This window comes from Octopus sinensis, linkage group LG10 (genome assembly GCF_006345805.1).
Source record: "Octopus sinensis linkage group LG10, ASM634580v1, whole genome shotgun sequence".
Taxonomy (NCBI): domain Eukaryota; kingdom Metazoa; phylum Mollusca; class Cephalopoda; order Octopoda; family Octopodidae; genus Octopus; species Octopus sinensis.
The window spans coordinates 86591391-86617083 of NC_043006.1; the positions used below are offsets into that span (position 1 = coordinate 86591391).

The 25693-nt window shown below is 36.0% G+C and overlaps 1 protein-coding gene across 1 annotated transcript in view; it reads right to left on the reverse strand.

The window, feature by feature from the left end:
* The window catches only part of LOC115216696 (endoplasmic reticulum aminopeptidase 1), a 1296444-nt gene that overhangs the window by 103182 nt on the left and 1167569 nt on the right, over window positions 1-25693 (reverse strand). Inside the window, exon 14 of the mRNA XM_029786223.2 lies at window positions 7236-7291. Coding sequence (XP_029642083.1) covers window positions 7236-7291 — 56 coding nt within the window. The remainder of the gene's footprint in view (window positions 1-7235; window positions 7292-25693) is intronic.

The following is a 25693-nucleotide window of genomic DNA, read 5'->3' on the forward strand; positions in this document are numbered from 1 at the left end:
GAATTAACTGTAGAAGTAGACATGTAGTGTGCAAAATAAGGTGCATAGAGGGTGCTTGTAGAGACAAAAACATGACATATATTGGTAAGACATCTAGAAACATTGCGGAGAGACTAAATGAACATTAGAGGCAATATGATGACAAAAAACAGTTCTTCATACTCTACCAACATGCCAAAGACCAATATGGAGGCACACTGGGTCGACTTGACATTCACATTTTATCCGAGCACCCAATGGACCTAACACTCAGACATATACAGAAGTACGTCCTCATAAATGAAACATCCCCAGTACTAAATAGGAGATATATGTAGAAGGTAGTGATATCCCAATATCCACAGTTTATACATATACAGGTAGATTTGTTAGTAGGGTGTCATGTAGACATATATATATATATATATATATATATGTCTACATATACACACACAGACACACACACACATACATACATACATATATATATAAGTAAATGGATATGTAAGTAAACAGATAAACAAGCAGATAGATAGGTGCATAGGTAATACGGACAGACAGGCACACCCACAAACACATACATACATACACAAAAGTAGACTGAAACACATGACCATATACAAATGCACACTTCATACACACACAAGGACACATATGGAAACACGCATCCATACATAACAGATGTACGTACATAGTCATACAAACCCATACACATAGAAACACTTCAACATGCATGCACAAAGAGACTGAGGTACACACACGCAGACACAGAAACACGAACATCCATAACTTACATTAGGTACACCGTATGGAGTTCCTACCTACAACTTCCCTACAAATCAAACAAGGCCACCTACCTTTAAGTGGATAGGGTCCTGTTAGTTATTTTGCTGACTAGGACTTTAGTCTTTGCTAAGTTAACCTTAAGGCTCTTAGACTCCAGGTTTTGCTTCTGCACCTGGAATTTCTCTTGTAGCTCTGATATGGAATCTGCTACGAGGGCAAATATGAGTTCAAAGCTATCCACTAGGATAGCTTTTCCATGCCTCTTTCTTGTCCACATCATTAAGCGCAAGCATATCATTATCCGTCCACACAAACTTCTCTACCACAACGTCTCAATTCTCACTGACACACTGTCTAGCAATCCAGAACACTTCAAGTCTTTGACCTTCAAGCTGTAAGACTTTGGCAAACCTCTTTTCTTTTTGCTTCTACCTTAGCTAGATAAACCTAGTGTTTAGCCTTCTGATAGGTTTCTTAATTACCCACTCCTTTCCACTCTTTTCAGACACATCTCTTTCTTTTATGGCCCTGCCAATGTCATTGTCTCACCACCATGTTACCCTTGGTCAGGTAGAGATTTTGCTCCAACCATAAATTTGGTCTGTTGCCCTAGTAGATTGTCCTGTCAGAACTTCCAATTGTCCTCTATGTCATATGTTTCTATCTCTCCCTTCTTCTCATCAAAGGCCTCCTTTAGGACATCTCTCAATCTCTGCCTGTTCAAAAGATCCTTGAGCATCCACAGCCTCCATTTCCATTTAGCTTGTGTCTCTGGATGTATAGCCTGGGTAAAGTTCAGAGAGCTCCTACCTCTGCTGGAGACAAAGGGCCACTCGCTCAGAGTAAAAGGAAGACTGTATGATGCATGTGTATGAACAGCCATGCTACATCACAGTGAAACATGGGCCGTGACTGCTGAGGACTGTGTAAGCTTGTAAGGAACAAAGCCAGTATGCTCCGCTATATGTTTAATGTCAGTGTGCATACTCGACAGAGTGGAAGTGCTTTGAGAGAAAAGCCAGCCAGCCAGCCATCCAATAACCTACCAGTCAGGTGACTCTGCTAGCCAAGTTGATTTCATTCTCACCAGACAGTGGGATGCATGGTTGCTCTTAAATACAAAGACCCTCCCTGGTGAAGAATGTACTCTCCAGCATAGACTTATTATTAATCACTTTAGACTCGAGGCCAGAAGGATGCCAAAAAGCAAACCAATCTGGAAAAAAGGGACTTGGAAGCTTAAGAACCTTCACATGGTCAGAGATTTAGGGATATCCTTACTGAGAAATTTGAAGAGAGGGAAGAGGAGCTACAGTCCTGTGACATAGAAGGCAGTTGAGAATTCCTGCAAGTCAGCTTGCTGAGTGCCACAGACCAAATCAGTGTCTGGTGCAAAGTCCCTTCCAGGCGTAGGGTAACATGGTGGTGGAACAATACAGTAGACAGGGCCATTAGAGCAAAGAAACAGGCTTGGAAGAGTGGGGGTAGCAGGGGACTGTATCAGATAGCCAGAAAGGAAGCTAGGAGACAGGTATATATAGCCAAGGGATTAGCAGAAAAGAAGTTTGCCAATGTTCAATAATGCGAGGACCAAAGAAATGAAGTATTTTGGGTTGCATGACAGTGAGTGAGAGAAAACAGGATGTCATAGGAGAGAAATGTGTCTGCATGGATGACGGTGCTCTTGCATTTAAGGATTCTGCAAAGAAAGAGGCTTGGAGTTGCTATTATGAAAGACTGCTGAATGTGGAGAATGAATGGGAGGAAGAGAGCTTGCCAATGGTTGATGCAATTGATTGACCAGCTATCTGAATAGATAGTACCCTGGTAGATAAAGCAATTAAGAATATGAAGACAGGGAAAGCACCTGTCCCATCAGGAATCACTGCTGAGATGTTTAAAATATTGTATGGTGTGGATTATGGTCTTATCACCTGCATCATAAATCAGGTAGTTCATGAAGGAGTCATACCCAATGACTGGTGTAGCAGCACCATAGTCAACTGCTACAAGGGTAATGGTGATGCTTTAGATAGAAATAACTACAGGGGTATCAAATTATTGGATCAGGTGATGAAAGTTACAGAGAGGATCATAGCCCAACTAATTAGGGAGAGAGTTAGCATAGATGAGATGCAGTTTTGTTTTGTGCCAAGCTATTCTTATTCTGCTGGCAACTAAGGGCCTCTTGCTCAGGATGAAAGGTAGACTGTATGATGCATGTGTGCGATCTGCCATGCTACATGGCCATGACTGCTGAAAACATGCGTAGGCTTGAAAGAAATGAAACTGGTATGATCTGCTGGATGCGAAATGTCAGTACGCATACACAACAGTGTGAGTGCTCTGAGAGAAAAGTTGGACATAAGAAGCATCAAATGTGGTGTGCAAGAGAGACAATTGCACTGGTATGGTCATGTTACTTATGGATGAGGACAGCAGTGTGAGGAAGTGCAACACCCTAACTGTGGAAGGAACCTGTGGAAGAAGTAGACCCAGGGAGAAATGGGATGAGGTGGTGAAGCATGACCTTTGAAAGTTGGGCCTCACAGAGGCAATGACAGGAGACCAAAACCTTTGGAGATATGCTGTGATTGACAAGACCTGGCAACTAAAGTGAGATCACAGCCAAGGCTGATGCTAGTGTTGCATGTCCAGTGCATTTAAAAGCACCATTGATGCATTGGGTGATGTGATATGCTTGAGAATACCTGTTGAGTCAAATAAAATCAAAATCGTAGCTGTGACTAGTGCCTCTTGACTGGCCCCCGTTCCGGTGGCACATAAAATGCATCATCCAAATGTGGTCAATGTCAGTGCCTCTTGACTGGCTCCCATGCCAGTGGCACGTAAAAAGCACTATCTGAATGTGATCTATGCCAGGACTGCCTGACTGGCTCCCATGCTGGTGGCATGTAAAAAGCACCATCCAAACATAATCGATGCTAGGCCCACCTGACTGGCTCCATGTGCTGGTGGCACATAAAAAGCACCCACTACACTCTCAGAGTGATTGACATTAGGAATGGTATCCAGCTGTTGAAACATTGTCAGATCAGAATGGAGCCTGTTGCAGCTGCTAGCTTTCTAGACATCAGTCAAACCGTCCGTGCCAGCATGGAAAACAGACGTTAAACAATTATTATTATTATTATTATTATTATCATTATCATTATTATTATTATTATTATTATTATTATTAATATTGAGAGAATAGTATAAGCCATCAAAGTGACACTGGGGTTCAAATATATGAAGTCTAGTTTACCCAACATAACTACCCATCTGATAAGGGTACACCAGATACATATCAGGTGGGGGCCAGTTAGAATTTTCTTCAGGTCAAGTAACAAAACACCCATGTTTCCAGAGGTGAATTATTCAAAAGAATTCCTCTCAACACATGACTATAATGCTTCCCAACTACTTCTGCTTGTGATCAGAGATGCACACATGGTCAGCCACCAAGGGACATGCTCAATTGGTTAAGGTCGAGCAACTGACAAGCAAATCTGTGTATTGAGCAGAACATTTGTTGTAGCCCATCTTTTATACCAAGACAAATCATGTACATGACAACACTTCCAATCAGTTAAGATCAGAAGCCATGAGAACCAGTGCCTGGTACTGCATCAGGGCAATTGTTATTGTTGTTGTTATTATTATTATTATTATATTATTATTATTCAGTAGTTTTATTTTTATAGTGTGCTTTCACTTCACTACCGAGCACAGCTCTGAGTGCCTTGGGCATGTGCTGTGATTTGTTACGATGCTCTGATAGTTACTGTATTGAAAGTGTTTTGCATAGGATGTGTGCAGTGGCCAGTAGTGCAATTTTCTGTATGTTATACATATTCTGTATGTTATATTATCATTATTATTATTATTATATTATTATTATTATTATTATTATTAGTCTTAAGCACATCAACCGATGGCTAGATCTTTGGTGCTATTTCTATCTTATTCTTGGTAACAACATTTGTTAATTTCTCTCCAAAGAAATTCTATTAACTGTAATTAGGTCTTGTGTGGAATTAAAAAAAGAACTTTTTTTATTTTTGTGTCATATTGGTTGACCAATAGCCCTTGCATTAGTGTTTCTTTCATTTGTACCCTGTCAGCCTAAATATAGACAATGTCTGCAAGAATGTGAAACAAAGGAGTCATTAATGGTTGAGTGCCAAGGAAGAAGAAAAAAATTAAGTAAAATACAACATGGTTTCAAGAAAAGAGATTCAAGTCTATTGGTTGTTGTTGGTTAGTCCTACATTAACTTTGACTGAACAAACCAGCGACCGAACATGTTCCAGCCATAAGAGTATGTCTAAGACTACACCATCTAATGTCTTTTATTGTGGATATTATTTGAGAAATTTAGTATTTCTTGAATTCATCACTCAGAGATGGATGGATAGTGTATTTTAGATATATTCCATGAGAATACTGAAGTGATATCCTTAGACCTCAATGCATTGTGGGACTTGGATATGTTCATATACGTCATACTTTCTCACTTCCATTACTCTGTCTTCCTCCACTACCATTCACTCATACTGTTTTCTATATCATCTTACCAACAATCAGCAAGCTCTCTCTCTCTTTCTCTCTCTCTCTCTTTCTCTCGTTGCTCTTCAGTTACTCTTTTGCTTGCTGCTCTATCTTCCAGTAATCTTCTTGCTCACATATGACATGAACAAGTGACAAAATATAGTGCAAACTTTTTAGGCATGCAAAAGTCAAAGCAATCTCTCAAAGCCAAAATGCCAGACTAAAATACACTGAATATACTTTATAAAGTGGTTGGCAAAGAAATGGAGATATGTAGGTAAGAGTGAACTCTTCAGCCTTGTTGAGGACATGACTATCTCTCTGGTGTCAATGCTATAATGAAATGGACCCATTACACTTCACAATTAGAATGAATTGAGTAGAAGACTATTATGTATACAGGTTTGTAGCTGAGTATGTATGTGTGTAAATCTGTGCAAATGGTTTCATTCTTGTGCTGTACATGAAAAATCTCTGAGCTCTAGGCTCATTTCCCTGCCAACAAATCAGTAGGTTCTGTGCTTTCAAAAGTGTGTGAGATCTGCCTCTTACTTGAAAAGCAGATAAAGATTATCAATAGGAAGGGCAGTCAGCTAGTAGTAAAGTAATGCTGCAATAGTGTATATTCATCTAACACATGCTAGCATAGAAAATTAGATGTAAACATGAAAAAATGTATACAGGACATTTTCAGTTTCAAATCTCTTTGGTACTAAGCTGAGCAAGAGCACACATGAGGATGGATAGTGTTGCTGAAGAGGTCAAAGATGTGTGGTGAAAGATTTCTGGACAATAGAGATGAATTAGAATAAGAACACTAATAAACAATATATAGTGCATGTGTTTATTTGGTAAAAAAAAGAAAATGAGAACCAACCCAAAATACAACAATACAAAATATGAAACAGTATTTTACTTATGGAAAAGTACATGCAAAATAGGTAAAACTTATTAGCTGGAATTGTATCATTATAAGAATTCTTCAATCCAATTAACAGAATTCTTCAATGAAAAGTCATATCCCTGGAAAATAGCATGTGGTTTCAACAGTAAGGATAATACAAAATAACTTATTCTTTTGTATAACCCACATTTGAATTTGTATAAATGCTCACTCATTTTATATCTGAATTACCATGTTACCCTGTGTTAAATAAATTTATATTGTTGCAGCATTGGTTTTACAGCTAGTTGCCCTTCTGGTTTCTAAACCTTATCCATTTTTCAAACAAGGAACTGTGTATATATCGATATCATACCACATATACTTTAACACTTTAGTGTTTGCATTATTCTGCCAAAATTAATGCTTTTTTATCCACATTGCTTTGAACTAATCATGCATTATCTTGTAGATATGAGATTATGATGAGGTAGCTGTTAATTTTTTAAATGATATTGTAGGGTTAGTGTGAGAGACCAGATCTGGCCAGTTTGAACATAAAACAGGCAGAATACTTCTGGCCAGATATGGCCGGTTTAAATGCTAAAGGGTTAAGTGCTCTTCCAGTAACCTTAACAATGCTGGGAGATAAATATATTTCAAAAAACATATATAGACCATATATATTTATCGGTTCATACATTTAATTAGAGGACACAATACAAAATATTCTGATTCATGGAGCATAATACATAGATATTTTAGAAAGAGAAATATATCCTGTGTTCACAATATTTTGAATTACAATTGTTTTATCCCAAATTTTTAGGCATGGTAGAAAACACAATATGAAAAATGAATCAATAAGTTGTTTATGCAAAAGTCAATGGGAAACAACTAAAATGTTATTTGCTACAACACTGTCATTATTGAAATATAAACTGAAGCAAAGTTGATAATAAAGATGTAAGCAGCTCAGATTAAGAGATTGTTTTTTTTTAGGAATGTTATAAAAATATTTTGGAAACTTTACCTGGCCATACAGGATAAATCATGGAGAAGTATAGTCCTGTCTTCCGGCTGAAATATCTAGAAATGAAACCAAATATAGAAATTTATATATACATAGAATGAATTTGAAGGAAATATAAAACAATGTAAAGATTAGTTTGGACTTTTATTGTTAAGAAGATAAATAGTTTTTTTTTCTTTTATTTCTGAAAATCAATATATTCTGGCAGTCAGTCAATACACCATTTTCTATAGATTTGAAAGATTTTTGTTTCTTGCATAACTTGTGTGTCATTGGCCTCTGTCTTCATACGCCTTCTGCTAATATTTTATTATTTATTTCCAAGAGTTAGAGATGTGTTGTTAGTAGAAATGACAACCAGCTAAACTAAAATATTTTACAACACTTAATTCATTCTTACACGTTTCCGAGTTTGATTCCTGCAGAGTGAATAAAATAAGCTATAATAAATAACAATAAAACAATGATGTATTACTGATTTGAATATATCAACTATTTCTTTGTCTGTTTCCATTGTATAATAGAATATCTATTCAAGGAAGAACTTATTAACTATTTAATACTAATATGTTACACACTTCTGACATCTGTTCCTCATTATTTTCTTCATATTTGCAACTAAATATTTCATATCTCACTCCCATATACATACATATATATATATATATATATATATAATAGAAATATTAAAATTACTAAGTCTCTCTAAAAGAGAACAACGGCAGCGTTTCCGGAAAATAATAGTTATCGCCATACTAATATGGCATTCTTATAAAAATAAGAATAAAGCTGTCCGCTTATTAGCTCCATGAGGCCATCGCCTTAAGTTAGCTATTTGATACACAAACTGTATCCATATAACCTTTGAACAAGGGAGGTCAGTCGCTCCACACTACTTGGCCGGCAGCTACAGACGCGTTTCGGGGTATTGCCCCTTTTCAATGCAGCGTAGCCAGACCAGTAGGTGTCGCTTCTGACAATCTCTGTTCAAAGGTTTTATTTACCTAGCTTCGGTGGAATACATCCACTTGTTTTCAATAATAGAAATATTAAAATTACTAAGTCTCTCTAAAAGAGAACAACGGCAGCGTTTCCGGAAAATAATAGTTATCGCTCCACACTACTTGGCCGGCAGCTACAGACGCGTTTCGGGGTATTGCCCCTTTTCAAATAAAGAATGCCATATTAGTATGGCGATAACTATTATTTTCCGGAAACGCTGCCGTTGTTCTCTTTTAGAGAGACTTAGTAATTTTAATATTTCTATTATTGAAAACAAGTGGATGTATTCCACCGAAGCTAGGTAAATAAAACCTTTGAACAGAGATTGTCAGAAGCGACACCTACTGGTCTGGCTACGCTGCATTGAAAAGGGGCAATACCCCGAAACACGTCTGTAGCTGCCGGCCAAGTAGTGTGGAGCAACTGACCTCCCTTGTTCAAAGGTTATATGGATACAGTTTGTGTATCAAATAGCTAACTTAAGGCGATGGCCTCATGGAGCTAATAAGCGGACAGCTTTATTCTTATTTTTATAAGAATGCCATATTAGTATGGCGATAATTATTATATATATATATATATATATATATATATTACATATATATGTGGCTGAGTGGTAAGTAGCTTGCTTACCAACCACACGGTTCCGAGTTCAGCCCCACTGTGTGGGACCTTGGGCAAGTGTCTTCTATTATAGTCTCGGACCGACCAAAGCCTTGTGAGTGGATTTGGTAGACAGAAACTGAAAGCCTGTCGTATATATATATGTATGTGTGTGTGTGTGTTTGTGTGTCTGTGTTTGTCCGCCCCCCCACCATCGCTTGACAACCGATGTTGGTGTGCTTATATCCCCATACTTAGCAGTTCGACAAAAGAGACCAATAGAATAAGTACTAGGCTTACAAAGAATAGGTCTTGGAGTTGATTTGTTTGACTAAAGATGGTGCTCCAGCATAGCCACAGTCAAATGACTGAAACAAATAAAATAATGTATACACACACACACACACACACAATAACTGTCAAATTGTTATCAAATATGATAATCTTTTGCACTAAAATTACAGATGTATCACCTCTTCTCCACAAGGTCCCATGATGACTCCACCTCTGAGATACTAATGCCACTTCAATGAAGGACTTGTGAATCTCAACAACTCCCATAGACACAACACCTTCCATGCCCTCATAACTGAGATTGCAATAAGATAGGTGTTATTTCCCTGTTGTCCATGCACTTGACACCCCAACAACTACAGTAAAAGGCTCACTATCTATTCATGGTTCAAACAAACCCAAGTCTTGACATGAGGTAAGGAGAAAAAAAATGTAAATAGTGCCTATGCTTTAAATTTCATCATGACAAATTTTTGTAGTTGTTAAATTGGCAATCAGAAAAAAAAAACAGGAGTGGCTGTGTGGTAAGTAGCTTGCCAACCAACCACATGGTTCCGGGTTCAGTCCCACTGCATGGCATCTTGGGCAAGTGTCTTCTGCTATAGCCCCGGGCCGACCAATACCTTGTGAGTGAATTTGGTAGACGGAAACTGAAAGAAGCCTGTCGTATATATGTATATATATATATGTGTATGTGTGTGTGTTTGTGTGTCTGTGTTTGTCCCCCTAGCATTGCTTGACAACCAATGCTGGTGTGTTTACGTCCCCGTCACTTAGTGGTTCGGCAAAAGAGACCAATATAATAAGTACTGGGCTTACAAAGAATAAGTCCCGGGGTCGATTTGCTCGACTAAAGGCGATGCTCCAGCATGGCCGCAATCAAATGACTGAAAAGAGTAAAGAGAGTATGATGACCAGAATATACAAACACAGCAGATTTCAAGTGAGAGAATCTTTTCCTATGTACGTTTACACAGATATATCAATGCACAAATTCAAGTTTAACAAATAGTAGTATGGATAGAAGCTGAGCAACATGATATATCTAATGTCAAGTCAATATTTAGTGCTGCTCTTGCATGTGTGATATTCTCTCATCTCCCCATTACTCATCTCCCTGACATATCTCTATCTATTTCTTTACTACCCACAAGGGATTAAACACAGAGAGGACAAACAAGGACAGACAAATGGATAAAGTCGATTATTTCGACCCCAGTGCGTAACTGGTACTTATTGAATCGACCCCGAAAGGATGAAAGGCAAAGTCGACCTCGGCGGAATTTGAACTCAGAACGTAACGGCAGACGAAATACGGCTTCGCATTTCACCCCGCGTGCTAACATTTCTGCCAGCTCGCCGCCCTATCACTCATCTCTTGCCATTGTCCACCCCTCTACTATTACTCTTCATTCACTCTCTTTTACTCACCTTAACCACTCGTTTCTACCATTATGCACTTGCTCCCTCCACCCACTCTGGCCCTTCTTCTATCATTGCTCTCTCCTAAAATTCATGTCACAAAGTAGTGGAGACTCTTTACACCTGGGTGTGTATATGAGTTAATATACAGTACTGGTACTATGATAAAATGCATTCAGTACACTCTGCAAAAGTGATTAATGAATAAATAGAGAAAGTGTATTAAGATAGAGAGAATCCAAAAAACCTGTTTTCTTGAGGAATTGGCAACCTCTCTAGTGCTGGTGCCATAATAAAATTACCAAATACATTCTGTCAAGTGGTAAGTGACAAGAAGGGCAAAAAATAAAACAAATGTGATCTGGTTCTCTGACCCATCTGATGGCAGTAAATCCAATAAGAGTTGACTTGTGTGGTGACAAACCATCCAAACCAATTTAACGTGGAAAGCATATCTAAAAGGATGAGGATATATCATTGTCATCATTATCATCATCTTTATAATCATCACTAGCAGTATCGCCCGGCGTTGCTCGGGTTTGTAAGGGAAATAACTATATAAGCATTTTTAGAGAGTTATAGCCAAAAAATAGCAAAAAAATGCATTAAAAATTGAAAAAAAATTAAGGTAATTTTTTTTTAAATCGTTGACACATCGTAGATATTTTTAGAGAGTTACTTCCCTTATATAATAACGAAAAATATGCATTAAAATGGAAAAATATGATGGTAAATTTTTTTTAAATCGTAGACTCATCGTAGACGCGCGCTAATACCCAGAAGGGCTCGATATGAATCACGACTATAAGATACCCGCTTTTGGTTAAACTACACCGCAAAATGTGGGAGTAGTTACGAATCTAAATCGTAGGAGACAGACACACAACTTCACTCTTATATATAAAGATATAAGCCACGTAGTTATATACACATACTTTGTTATATACACATTCTTAAAAGAAAATGTTATTTTGAACACAACATTTACAAAGAATAAAATATTTTTTGGTTTTTCTTAACCCTTTCGTTACTATATTTCTGACCAAAATACACCCCTTATGTGTTTCAATTAATTTCTAACGTAATCATAAATTTAGTCTGATTTCATTAAACAACTATAACTTTTTTATTTATGAATACATTAATCTGATTTTTGGAAGATAATTTAGTGAAATGTTCTCAACCAATTCTATACTATAATTTTTGTCACAAAGTGACTCTAATTGCAGGTAGATACAGGTAAATTCAACAATATATAAAATTATTAAAATTTTGTTCAAACATCGCTATAGAAAATGGGTTATTAGCTAATATTCAATTGGGTATACAACAAAATTTTACGATAGAATTTGTTATTCTGGGTAACTTTCTAATACCCATAATAATATTTATGGCAAAATAGGCTTTAATTTCATTTAAGGTTGTGGGAAATAACAAACTATCGTTTCTTTCGCTTTGTTTAGGTTGAGATCAAATACCACATGCTTTTTTTTTTTCAGTCATAGAGTTAGATTTATGAAGGTCTTCAGTAGAAAATCCTTCGAATTCTGACTCGCTGCTTGATATAATGAAATTCGTATCCATTTTTTGTCAGAATTACAAATTTTGAAAACACAATAGGAACAAATTTCGGAAAAAACTCTCCCATAATTCACGGAATTAAAATTACACTTCGATTTTTGTACAAAACTGTAGTTGAACTGTTTACGAAGTATAATACGTGTTTTCACGAATGTTCTAAAGAGATTTACTCTGATATTCTCATTTAAATATGAATAGGTAAATTCGGGCGGCTTGGTCACATTAACCAAAATTTTTTTCGGGCGGTTTGGTGCAATTATATATACATATATCTATATATAATATTATATAATAAAATATATACAGAGTAAAATAAAAACCAATTTACCTTTTCTGTATTGTTATTCGACCGTCCGTGTGTCTTTGCAAATGTGTTGGAATGATAAGTGAGTTGTGATTTGGCGCCTTTTTTTACTAATAACAAACACACACGTGTTTGTATGTAGTTGTTTGAAACGTTTGTGTTTGCCACTCTCATATATGTATGTGTATGCGTGTGTGTGAGGAATGACACACACACACTCACGCACGCACACATGTACATCAATGCTTTTATGAGCGTCATAGAGAGAAACAAATATTACATCGCCATCGCCATAGCCATCGCCATAGCCATCGCCATCGCCATCGCATTCTATTTTCTACCTGTCAACACAGTGAATTAGTTTCAGTTTATTCATTGTACACTGTGTGTGTGCGTTTGCGTGTGCTGTAAACCAGACTAAGAAAAGCATTTGACACACACACCAGAATGTGAGTTTTCTGTAAATTTTGCTTAATTGGAGTTTAAATTTTAAAAACTGGACCTGGCATGACGCGATGCATTGTACTCTTAAAAATGCAAGGTAAATTGTAATTGAAGAAATCGTATATTGTTGATTTGTATAACTCCCAAAGGGAGGCAGATAAAATCTGCCTTTTATAATAAGAGATTAATTAATGTCTGCTCTCCATGTTCACATGGTTTGGATGGTTTCATAGGATCTGATGTATCAGATGACTACTTAGTGCTCCACTGTCTCATTTTGGGTATGGTTCCTTTTATATCCTAGGCATACGTTGGATATATAATTTAACGATGTGGAAGTAAAATCAATGTGTTCACACAACATACTTCACGAGACTCCAAAATGCCTTCCCAATGACTCCTACTAATCACTGTCTCAACCAATATGCTACTCTTTATAAGAGTTCTGCTAGTCCATTCTTCCAATCTCCCAGGGGTGTCAATGACTCTCGCCACAACAACTCCCCCTTTGAGATTGACTTACGCTGGAAGTTAATATTATTATTTTTATTTATTTTCTTTCATTGCATTTCCCTTTTTGAGATTTTCCTCCTAAGGAAGTTTAATATTTCTTCCATTTAGGCACTACTTCTAGCCATTCTGTTTGTTTCCTATTTCTCATGTTGTTCGAACCATGAATAGATAGCAAGCCTTTTATTGTAGTAGTTGGGGTGTCAAGTGCATTGACAACAGTGAAATAACATCTATTTCATAGGACACTTCCAAGAGTATCTCTTTTTTTTTCTGTATATCTATTTTTTAGCTGGTTTAAATGTCTTTTGTGTTCCCATTTTTTGCCTCTTATCATACATGTCATTTTTCTTATTCTCTTTGTCACTACTCCATCTTCCCCACTTTATCTTCCATTTTTATATATTTTGAAAAACACCTTGTCACCAATATTAAAATGCTTTATCGTATATTTAATGTTTTCCCTGTTTGTTTTTCTTACTGGTAACAGTTTGTTGAAAATTGACTTTATTTTGTGAGCAAACATTAGTTCAGCAGGTGACTTACCTGAAAAAGCATTTGGGTTTGGAGTTATTCTGTAAATCCTCAAGAATTGTGTCAATGCTGTATCATCAACTAGCTCATTTCCTGATTTCTTTAATGCTCCTTTAAATGCATCCATGAACCTTTCCACTTGCCTGTTTCATCCTGGGTGATACAGAGGAGTAGTTATATGTTCAATGGAATACATCTTGCAAAAATTCTTAAATTCATGTGAATTGTGTACTGTTGTCAGAAACTATGGTATCCGGAACACCATACCTAGCAAAAAGTTCATGTAGAAATTCCCCTGTTTCCCTGGATGTCAGTTTTCTACATTAACACATTTCTGGCCATTTTGAAAAGCTATCTACCACGCTTAGATAATACGATCAGTTTAACAGTCCTGCGAAGTCTATGTGTAGTCTGGACCATGGAATATCGGTCTTGGGCCATGGTTGAAATTTTATGGGTGGTGATTTCACTGCAAGAGCACAACCACTGCAGGATTTTACCAACTTCTCAGTATCTAGATCCATTTTTGGCCAGAAAACATAACTCCTCATAAGTGACTTCATCCTAGAAATTCTTGGATGTCCAGTTTTGAATTCCTTTAACATTCGACCTTGTAGTGAGGTAGGCATTACAACCCTCTGTGCATACATAAGCACATTATCACATATCGAATACAAATTTGAAACTGTGTTACATCCAGCTACATGTAATTTTTTATTTGTTTCTTCTGATCACAATATTTTTTCATTTTTATAATAAACTCGTCCATCTCTGCATTAATTTTTATTTCCTCCAATGTCACAAGCAATTCATGCACAACATTGCACAATATATTTTTTATTTCATTTTCGGCTTTTAATGCCACTATCACTGTGTCTTCTAGCAGTTCATTGTATTTTGGTAGAAACCTTGACAAACCATCTGCTTGTCCCAATTTGTTTGATGACAAATACTCCATTTTGAAGTCATGATTCAGTAGGATCATTCCCCAGCACTGCAATTAGTTGGCTGTATGTGTGGGGATACCCTTTTTTTATCCATAGTTCATCAATAATGGGCAGTGGTCTGTCTGCAGATGGTCTGTCTTCCATGTATAAATTTATGGAAATTTTTTTTTACCACAAATATGATGGCTAATGCCTCTTTTTCTATTTGACTGCAATAATGAATGCAAAGCATGAGCTACTGCTTTCAGGCTACCATCTTCATATTTGTGTAAAATCCCAGCTCCAATACCACTTTCACTAGCATCTGCTGCCACTACTATTTCTAAACTCGGGTCAAAATGTGATAATGACAATTCCAAGATTAAGACCTTTTTTAATGTCTTCAAAAGCTTTCTGGCATTTGTCCTACCAGTTCCATGTAACGTCTTTTTTTAACAAATTATTCAGGGGTGCTCTTAAATCATGCATATTCGGCATGTATATCTGGTGGTAATTTACGAGCCCCCAAAATGCTTGTAAAGTTGTAATGTTTGTTGGGGGAGGCATATTTTTTATTGCACTCACCCTAGACGGGTCTGGTCTGCATCCATTTTCATCAAGAATCTGCCCTTGGCATAAAAAATTCACACTTTTCCTCGCTGAGCTTAAACCCATAATCTTTTATTCTTTTAAAGACCTTTTTAACATGCTCAGCATGCTGACCTCGAGATTCACTTTTTATGAGTATGTCATCAAGGTAAGCTACAGTGAAATCTGAACCTGCGAACATAATGTCCATAACTTGCTGGAAAATACCAGGTGCTATCTTTATACCTAAGAGGAGTCGATTAAATTTATACAACCCTTTATGGGTATTTATTGTCAATAATTTTGAACATTCCTCATCGACTTTCACCTGCAAATATGCTTCAGATAGGTCCAACTTTGAAAAAAATTTTCCTCCATGCAACTTTGTGAAAATTTCCTCCAGAATCAGAAACAGGTTATTATATGGCATCAAACATTCGTTTAATCCCATTGAAAAATCAACTCATACTTGGATTTTATTATTTTTTTCCTTGAGATAATCTGTTGGAGATGCCCATTTTGTGTAATCAATTTTTTCAATAACGCCAAGCTCTTCAAGTCTATCCAACTCTTCGTTGACTTGTTTCAATGCTGTGAAAGGTACCATTTGATTTGGATTAAAAACTCATATAGCATTTTCTTTCACTTGAAACTTCACCTCTGTTTTGGTGCAAAGACCCAATTCATCAAAAGAAACTTCATGAAAAATTTAAAAAAATTCTTTTTTTAAATCCTCTGACACCTTATTTGTACTGGTGAAAGAACCATTCACATTTTTACAAAAAATATTTATGGGGAGGTCCCATAAGTTAAATAGGTCCATCCAGACTGTTCCAAAAAAATCGTTGTATTTGAAGGTTTTTCCATGAAATGTGACATTACTTATAATTTCACACATAAAATGCAATTTTTTTCCTGAAACACCTTGTGCAATTTTTGAAGTTACCTTTAATCTTGGTTTCCCTATTTTCTCCATGTATGTGTATTAATTATCATGATATCACTGCCCATATCCAATTGTAACTTGATATTCACATTATTCATTTTTATGAACACAAATTTTATTTTCTGAGCCTCGCTTAGAATTTTTTTTAACAATACATTCTTCCTAGAATTTTTTTTGTTTGAACCTTTTTTTCTGTTTCGCTATACAATACGAGCTTTTAGGTCTGATTTTTCCACATTCAAAACATTTATGATTTTTAAAACGACAATTACTTCTAAAATGTGAACCTCAGCACCTATAGCATGGATTTGTTCTTGATGTTAATTTTTCCTTTTTCTTATCTGTTTCAGGTTGATACGCATGTATATGAGAGCAATCTTTTTCAATTTTATCTGTGTCATGTCTTAAATTTATAATCCTCTGGCATTCTTCAGCTACTGCCTGTAGAGTTAATTTTTGTTCCTGTTCTAATTTTGTTAATATATGGGAACGTATATCAGTATCTTTTCTTTCAGTTAACCCTTGAACAAAAATTAGACAAAAATCTGGGGTTAATTTATTTAAATTGAATTTTTCACACTCTCTGTTAACAACCTCAGCATAGGTGACGAAATCTCCATCATCTTTTTTAACTAAATTTAAACACTGCCAACAAGTATTAAATAGGGAAATTCTTTCACTGAAAATTCTCGATAATAAATTAATTGATTCATCAAAACAAATCTCACCTTGTTTATTGGCAGAATATAATTACGGTATTTTTTGTGTTCAGCTGGGGATAACTTTCTTAAAAGTAGTCACACCTTCTTCTTATTATTCCACATATTACATTCTTCTTTGAAGATTTCTTCGTATTTTCTAAAATATGCAGAAAAAGTAGTACCTTCTTCTGGGTTATAAAATAAATTCTCCAATTGAGTTTACTACACCGTCTGATGAGAACGAACCTGAAGTATTTTCAGACTTCTTCAACATTACTTCCAGTAACTGTCGATATTGTTTTTGTTGCTGTTGTAGTTGTTGTTGTAATTGCTGTTGTTACTGTTGCAACTGCACCATGCAAGCCAATGGGTCTTCCATGTTAATGATTTTTTTCTTTGATTATTTTATATCAAAAACAAATTTTAATGTCCAATGCAAGCTTCGAATATCTCATTACCACTTTTATATCCCCAGTAGTATTGTTCATTGCACTCAGCATTCTTGTCTTCCGCTGTGCTAAGCACTCTTGTTAGCACCCTTGTTTTTCACTCGAACTGATTTTAGTGCGATTTTTTAACCCCAAGAAGACATCTCTTCTTGCTGATTAACACTGCACAGCTGCATCCAGTATATTGTGAGCAGGGGAATCAAACCCCTACCACATTCTAGTGATGGGACCAATACACAGTAATTCAAACAATTACCATTACAGCAACTTACAGGTTTGGTGCATGTTCAGCGTGGAAGTAATACATCGACTCAACGGATCTCTTAACGACTCTTATCAAACCTTGTCTCAACCAATACATTACTCCTCATAAGAGTCCAGCTAGTCCATTTTTACAATCCCCCAAGGGTGTCAATGACTCTCACCACAACAGTTCCTGTAGTTGGATACACTTCCTAATATTATCCACTTTACAGAATTTATTGGGCTTTGTGTTTTGTGATACCAGTTATAGTGAGGTCATCTTTTAACTGGTAAGACTAAGGAATTATTATACTGAGTGAAAAATGAGAGAGAGGATGATGATTGTAAGCAAGATGAGGAAAGGATTAAGTATGATGAAGGAACAGATTTATTGCTATAAGGGTGAGTGAGTGGAGGAGAGAGACAGAATGGGTAAAAGAGAGATAGGGTGGCATGTGAGTATATGTGTGCATGCATATATGTGAATATGTATCATCATCATCATCATTTAACATCCATTTTCCATGCTAGCATTGACTGGGTGGTTTGATAGGAGCTTGCAAACCTGAGGACTGCACCAACCTCTACTGACTGCATTAGCATAGTTTTACAGCTTGATACCTTCTTAATGCTAAACACCTTATAAAGAGTACTGGATGCTTTTTATGTGGTATTAGCTGGCAGAAACGTTAGCACATCAGACGAAATGCTTAGCGGTATTTCGGCTGCCGTTACGTTCTGAGTTCAAATTCCGCCGAGGTCGACTTTGCCTTCGATAAATTAAGTACCAGTTATGCACTGGGGTCGATGTATGCGACTTAATACCTATGTCTATCCTTGTTTGTCCCCTCTGTGTTTAGCCCCTTGTGGGTAATAAAGAAATAGGTATTAGCACCAGCAAATTCACCAACTTGCAAGACAAGATCCCTCAAATGGGGTGAGTGTAGTATTGAGTGGGGTGACTTTGTGCTTGGTAATGAGAGGTTAGACAGGTGTCTTGCAGCAGAGGAGATACATGGTTATCCTAATTAGAAGAAGCAAGAAGATGATGAGTAATGCATACTGAATTGATATTAGTGAGAATATTCATAAACTGGTATTTTTGATAAATGTTCCATGTGATATTTGTTCCACCCTAATGTGTTACTCTTATCATCATAAAATACTCATAGATCAATAATTAATGTAAGAAGCATGCAATGAATGCTACTGCATTTCAAAAACATGTATGATAGAAAACGAATTAATAAGATAGCTACTAAGTGACTTTAGCTTCAGTTTAAACTTACCAAAACATTTAATCTTGATAATGTAAAAACCATCAATAGCTTATTACCTGGTAAGTTTTACTCAGGTACATACAACACACACACACACACACACACATCATTTAATGTTCTCAGTATTTAAAATAAGAGCTATAAATAGTTTCTTGCCATAGAGACACTGAGATTAGGCAGGTTTATATGAAGTTCCTAATCTATCTAATTTCAGTGTTTCTGTGGCAAGAAACTAATAGTAGCTCTTATTTAAATACTGTGTACATTAAATGAAATTTATCTCTCACTGGATGGTTTACTTTTTTTGTGGATACTACCTTAACAGAATAGTAAATTATATGATCGTTACCAGCGTCGCCTTACCGGCACTTGTGCTGGTGTGCAGGTGACATATGGAAAAAAACATGATTTTCCGTGACCATTGCCAGTACCGCCTGACTGGCCCTCGTGCCGGTGGCACGTAAAAGCACCCATTACACTCTTGGAGTGGTTGGCATTAGGAAGGGCATCCAGCTGTAGAAACTCTGCCAAATCAAGATTGGAGCCTGGTGCAGCCATCTGGTTTGCCAGTCCTCAGTCAAATCGTCCAACCCATGCTGGCATGGAAAGCAGATGTTAAACAATGATGATGATGATGTATGTATGTTATATATAATAATAATAGTAGGGAATATAATTCCAAACTTACAGGGAAAAATTCAATTTAGCAATTCCAAATCAAATTTCATAATATATAATATATATACATATATATATAATTAAGAGAAATAACCTTTATTAAGTAACTCAATAGTGAAAAACTTTATCTATATCATTTAGAAAAATTTAAATATACAAGAATAAATATTTTCCTATATGATATAGATAAAGTCTTTCACTATTGAATTATTTAATAGAGGTTATTTTTCTTAATTACATATATATATATGGCATCTGAAACTCAGAGTTTTATCTTGACTATTGAGTAATTGTAACATATTATTTTATAGATATATTTTATATATATATATATATATATATATATATATATATATATATATATATATATATACACACACACACACACATATATATATATATGTGCTTATATATACATATATATATATATATATATATATATACCTGTTTTTCTATTCTATCATTTTCTGTGTTTGTGAAGTGTAACATTTTCACTAGGTGAACTTATTCATTCTCCAACCAAGCTCTTACATGTACCATGATGATATATGTGTCATTATTTTCGAAAGATATGACATCAGTGATTCCACATTCTGGCATACACTCAAAATGCACTTAAACCAAAGCAAAGATACGTTGTATTAGTTTTGCAGTGATTCTACATACAATTTTTACATCCATCAGTTTTAACATTCTTATAAATCAGTTCTCTTATGTGTCACTCTATCAATCCAAGCATGTAATAATGTTGTGTCAATCATTAGAGTTAAAGCATTTCTCTATCATCTTCTTTGCTACAGGGTGTCGCTTGTGTTAACTCTACAAACACTAATGAGTTCAATATTGTCACTTCAGCTCTTTTCATGTTGAACAAGAAATACTTTCTATATACCAGTAATATATACTGAAAGCATGTTGGTTGTTTAGCCATATGTAAGCTTGATATCAATGTTATTTTTTAAGGGTCTCTAGGACTACATTATCAAAGGTGTCTTTTCTTTAATAAGAGGGTCAGCTGTGATTTGAGGGAGATTTGCAGCTAGTTTTAGAAAGTGCATGACTACTTAAAGTTTTTCCCTTATTTTATTGGATGCTGTAGATTTAGTAGACAATACCTGAAATAAAAGATCAGATGGCAATAGTTGGAATACCTCCAATAAAACTTGCTAGAGTTTAGAACAAAATTGTCTTGTATTTGTTTCAACTCCTTGTGTTCTGAGTTCAAATCCTGTTGAGTTTAAATTTGTCTTTCGTCCATGTGGGATTGATAAAATAATATACCATTGCGAATTATGGATCAGTGAAGGAATTAAACAAGATGCCTTGTGCTGTTTATTCCAACTCTTTTGTGTCCTGAGTCATTGTGTTGTTAGTCTAAACCATCATTCAGATTAACATAAATCCTGGATGTTTGGTACTCCAAGTTGAGTCAACCTTGTTGCAAGCATTCAGATCAAGTCTCCAGTTTGTGGATACCTTACCACTGAACCTGACCAGTCTTAGAGATCCTGAAAAAATTTAGTTTTGGGCATTGTTCTTCATTCTCTGATGAAATGATAGAAGAAAACGACCTTGTAGTTCAGACCATTCCATCTTTTATCTAATATCTGCAATATATAATGTAACATTGCCTTTTTTCTTTCAAGATTGCAACATGTGGTTTATGTGAGATTAAATTACAATTTCTATCAGGTCCTTTACTAGATAGAAGTTACCCTGAAGGCTAAAGGCAAAGGCACGTGAATTACACTGGAGTTAGACTCCTCTTGATATACTTCACATAAGGATTCAAATGCATCACTTTGATTTAAAAATCACTGAGTCTTAGTGCATTCATCAATCACAAACAGAGTTTCTCTGATAAAATCACCTTTAAACTTTTATGACACACAAAGTATTCACAGACTCCCCGCATATGACATTCAGAAAGTTTCCACTTTTCGCTTGAAAGAATATCCAGGTGTCACTCTTTTCATCTAGCCAAGTTTGTCATTTGATGTTATAATTAGATATCTTTGAAACTAAATTCAATTTACGTTTTCATTTGAAAACTTCCCAAACTAACCAGCAGCAGGGAAATATAGAAATAAAGACAGATTATCAGATGAAGCATAGAAACTGAAATAGCAGACTGATGTAGTGATACTACTGTATGTGAAAACAAAGAGCTGCTGGTTACAATTATCCCAGAACACACACACATACACACATATTTATGTGCATGCTCATGCACACACACACACACACACACCAGCCCCCTCCAACTTCAATACGTATATGCATATATGTTAGAGAAAGAGAGTGTGTGAGAGAGAATATACATAAATTTATATACATATATGCACGTGTATACATGAACACACACACACACACACACACACACATCTGAGTGTGACACACAGTGCATCTGTACAGGCAATATCAATTTGATGGAAGGAGTGAGCTAATGTGCAGTATAAACATTTGATCACAATAAATAACTCATCTGTGTAGGTTGTTCTGTAAGAAATTGCAAAACAGTCTTTCTCAAACTTGAGCAACTAGTAAAATTAATAGTGTAATGTAATACAATATAATATGATATGATATAATATAATATAATATGATATGATATGATATGATATGATATAATATAATATAATATAATATAATATATTATAATATATTATAATATAATATGATATAAACACATGGGTATATCACTAAGAAGTTCACTTGCCAACTTTGTGGTTTCAGGTTCAAATCCCACTGCACTACACTTCGGGCAAGTGTCTTCTACAGTAGCCCCATTGTTAACCAGTCTTGCAAGTGAGTTTGAAAGACAAAAACTGAGAGAAGTATCTTTTTTTTCATCTTTTATTTGTTTCAGTCATTACACTGTGGCCATACTGGGGCACCACTTTGAAGAATTTTAGTCAAACAAATCAAACTGAGTACTTATAATTTCAGCCTGGTATTATTCTAGCAGTCACTTTTGCTGAATCACTAAGATATGGGGATGTAAACACACCAACACTGGTTATATATTTATGTCTTTATATATGTGGAGAGTGTGCATGTATGTATTGTATATATATGTGTGTGTGTGTATATATATATATATTTACATTGTTGTTCGTTTCTACAAAACCCGCAACCTACAAACAGTAATGTTGCTATTACTCCTGTCAATAAATCATTCACCTCCTTAATGCCTCTGAAGCTATGTGGAATAAGACATCTTTTACTTGAAAAAGAGATAGAGGTTAGTGACAAGAAGGTCATCTGGCTTTAAAACAAAGCATCAATAATATATTTGTCTAACTCATATTAACATTGAAAAATAGATGTAAAACGTACAAGCATACATATACATATATGTAACTCTGTGTGTATGTGTGTATGTGTATTTATATATATACTGGCACTTATGCCTGTGCTAGTAGGGTGCCAAGAACACCATTCGAGTGTGATTGTTGCCAGAGCAGCCAACTGGCTTCCGTACCTATGGCACGTAAAAGGGCACCATTCGAGCGTGATCGTTATCAACATCGCTTCATTGGCACCTGTGCCGGTAGCACATGTAAAAAGATTCGAGCGAGGTCATTGCCAGTACCGCCTGACTGGCCCTGTGGAGGTGGCACGTAAAAAGCACCCATTACACTCTCAGAGTGGTTGGCATTAGGAAGGGCATCCAGCTGTAGAAACTCTGCCAGATCAAGCCTGGAGCCTGGTGCAGCCATCTGGTTGCTAGCCCTCAGTCAAAATCGTCCAACCCATGCTAGCATGGAAAGCGGACGTTAAATGATGATGATGATGATGATGATGATATACAGAGGTTGGACAAAATAATGGAAACACCTAGCATCATAACTTTGAAATGTCTAGAAAACCATCAAAAGTTTGCTAATTTTTATGTTTTTTTATTTATTATTAGTGTTGCTTAATCTGTTTTGCGATCATGGTTTCAATTCCTAGACCAGTGGTGCATTGTGTTCTCAAGAAAGCACTTTACTTCCACTCGACTGTAAATGAGTAACTCTTTGACAAACTGACTTTCTGCTCAGGGGAACGTTGGACTACCTACTAAGGCTAAGGCAGGAGAGTGACATCATTCGAAAGCTACAATGTGCAGAAGTGCTTTGTGGTCAGTGGTGTATAACAACCTCTGATAGCCTGGATGATACAATGATATAATTATGTACCACACACATACATGCAGATACACAAGTAAGTAAACAAACAAAAGTAGCACTCACTGTATTTGGCAGGAGTTACATGTACGGTAGGAGTTAAGTCAAATTGATATTTGATACACACACACATGTATACAGCAGTCAAACAACATTTACTTATATCACACTACACTAGAGGGGGCAACTGCCACATACTAAGCTTTATAACACAAAACTGCATAAAAGAACACTAGTAAATAACACTGCAAAGAATTCTCCACTTAAATAAATGAATAATGATGGCAGTGTTAGTTATGACACACCACAATAAACACGTAAACAGCACACATACTACAAACAAAATAGACATATGACTAATTGATTAATCTAGTAATCAGTCTTTAAATTCTGGCCTAATCATATAAATATCTTAACAAACTTTAGTGGTAAGGGTTATATAAATCACATTTGCCTATCACAAAGGAGTCAGTTATAGATAGCAATGACACCTTACATCCTGATAATATTGTGAAAGTCTAGAAATGCTGATGATTATGATGAATTTAAGAACTTCACTGTTCAAACAAACTTTAAAGGACACAAATGAAAAACATGTTAAAATCTAGATAAGGGAACTAGAACCAGGAGCAGTCATATTCTTCATTATGTCAACATCAAAAACTGTTCCCTATATAAATGCATACATGCATGCATGTATGTATGTATGTATGTATGTATGTATGTATGTATGTATGTATGTATGTATGTATGTATATGTATGTATGTATGTATGCATGCATGCATGTATGTATGTATGTATGTATGTATGTATGTATGTATGTATGTATGTATGTATGTATGTATGTATGTATGTATGTATGTATGTATGTATGCATGCATGCATGTATGTATGTATGTATGTATGTATGTATGTATGTCAGGTCACTTTCGAGTGCTACTGGTAACATGTAATCCAGTATAACTTGTTGCATGGTCGAGTTGCTGGCAACTAAACCAGCAACCCCACCAAGCTTGCTTGGTGAGGAGGGTGTTTATTGGACATCCTGCAGGATGAAAAACAAAACCTGTCAAAGGGCAAAGGAACTCTTGAGAGTCAACAGCCATCCAATAAATGTCTTTAGGCTGTATCATGCGCGGGGACATAGAAATAATCGGACTGAATACCCAATCGTGCGGTTAAACCATTAGGAGTGAAGGACTCCTAGCCTTTGTTAGGGCATCCTTCTAGGAGAAGGTAACTCAGGTAACTGGGATAACTCCGATATAAAACCTGCGGCTCAGTAGTTACCGATGATGTTGACTTGTTCTTCTTTTCGGACTATGGATGCTGTTGCTTAGTGAGTGGGATTGACTCAGTGCACAGCCTTTCCTCACTTTAAAAAAAATCTTCTTGCACAGGCATTGCACAATAACAACATAGATTAAGCTTCGTGCAATGGCCATACTCGATAACGAGGGGGTAGCCACCATGTATTTATGTATGTATGTTTCTTTGAGTTTTATTTGTTCTTCTTAAGAGAGTTCAAGCTGGTCACTGATAAATTAACAAGACTTATTGAGTTAAGAGGGTTCCCAGAGTTTGTAAACATGTGGCTGAGTTGGTGTTTTCATTGAACTGCTGATGCACATGTTGAAGTGTGTGCATCTATTCATCTAAGGGATCTCAGATGGAGAATCATTGGAATATCTTTCAAATCTTCCCTATGCATGACTGGATTTGGAGAGTGCATGTCAGTTTCTTTTGCTATCTCTCTCTCTCAAAAAATACTGGAATTTCT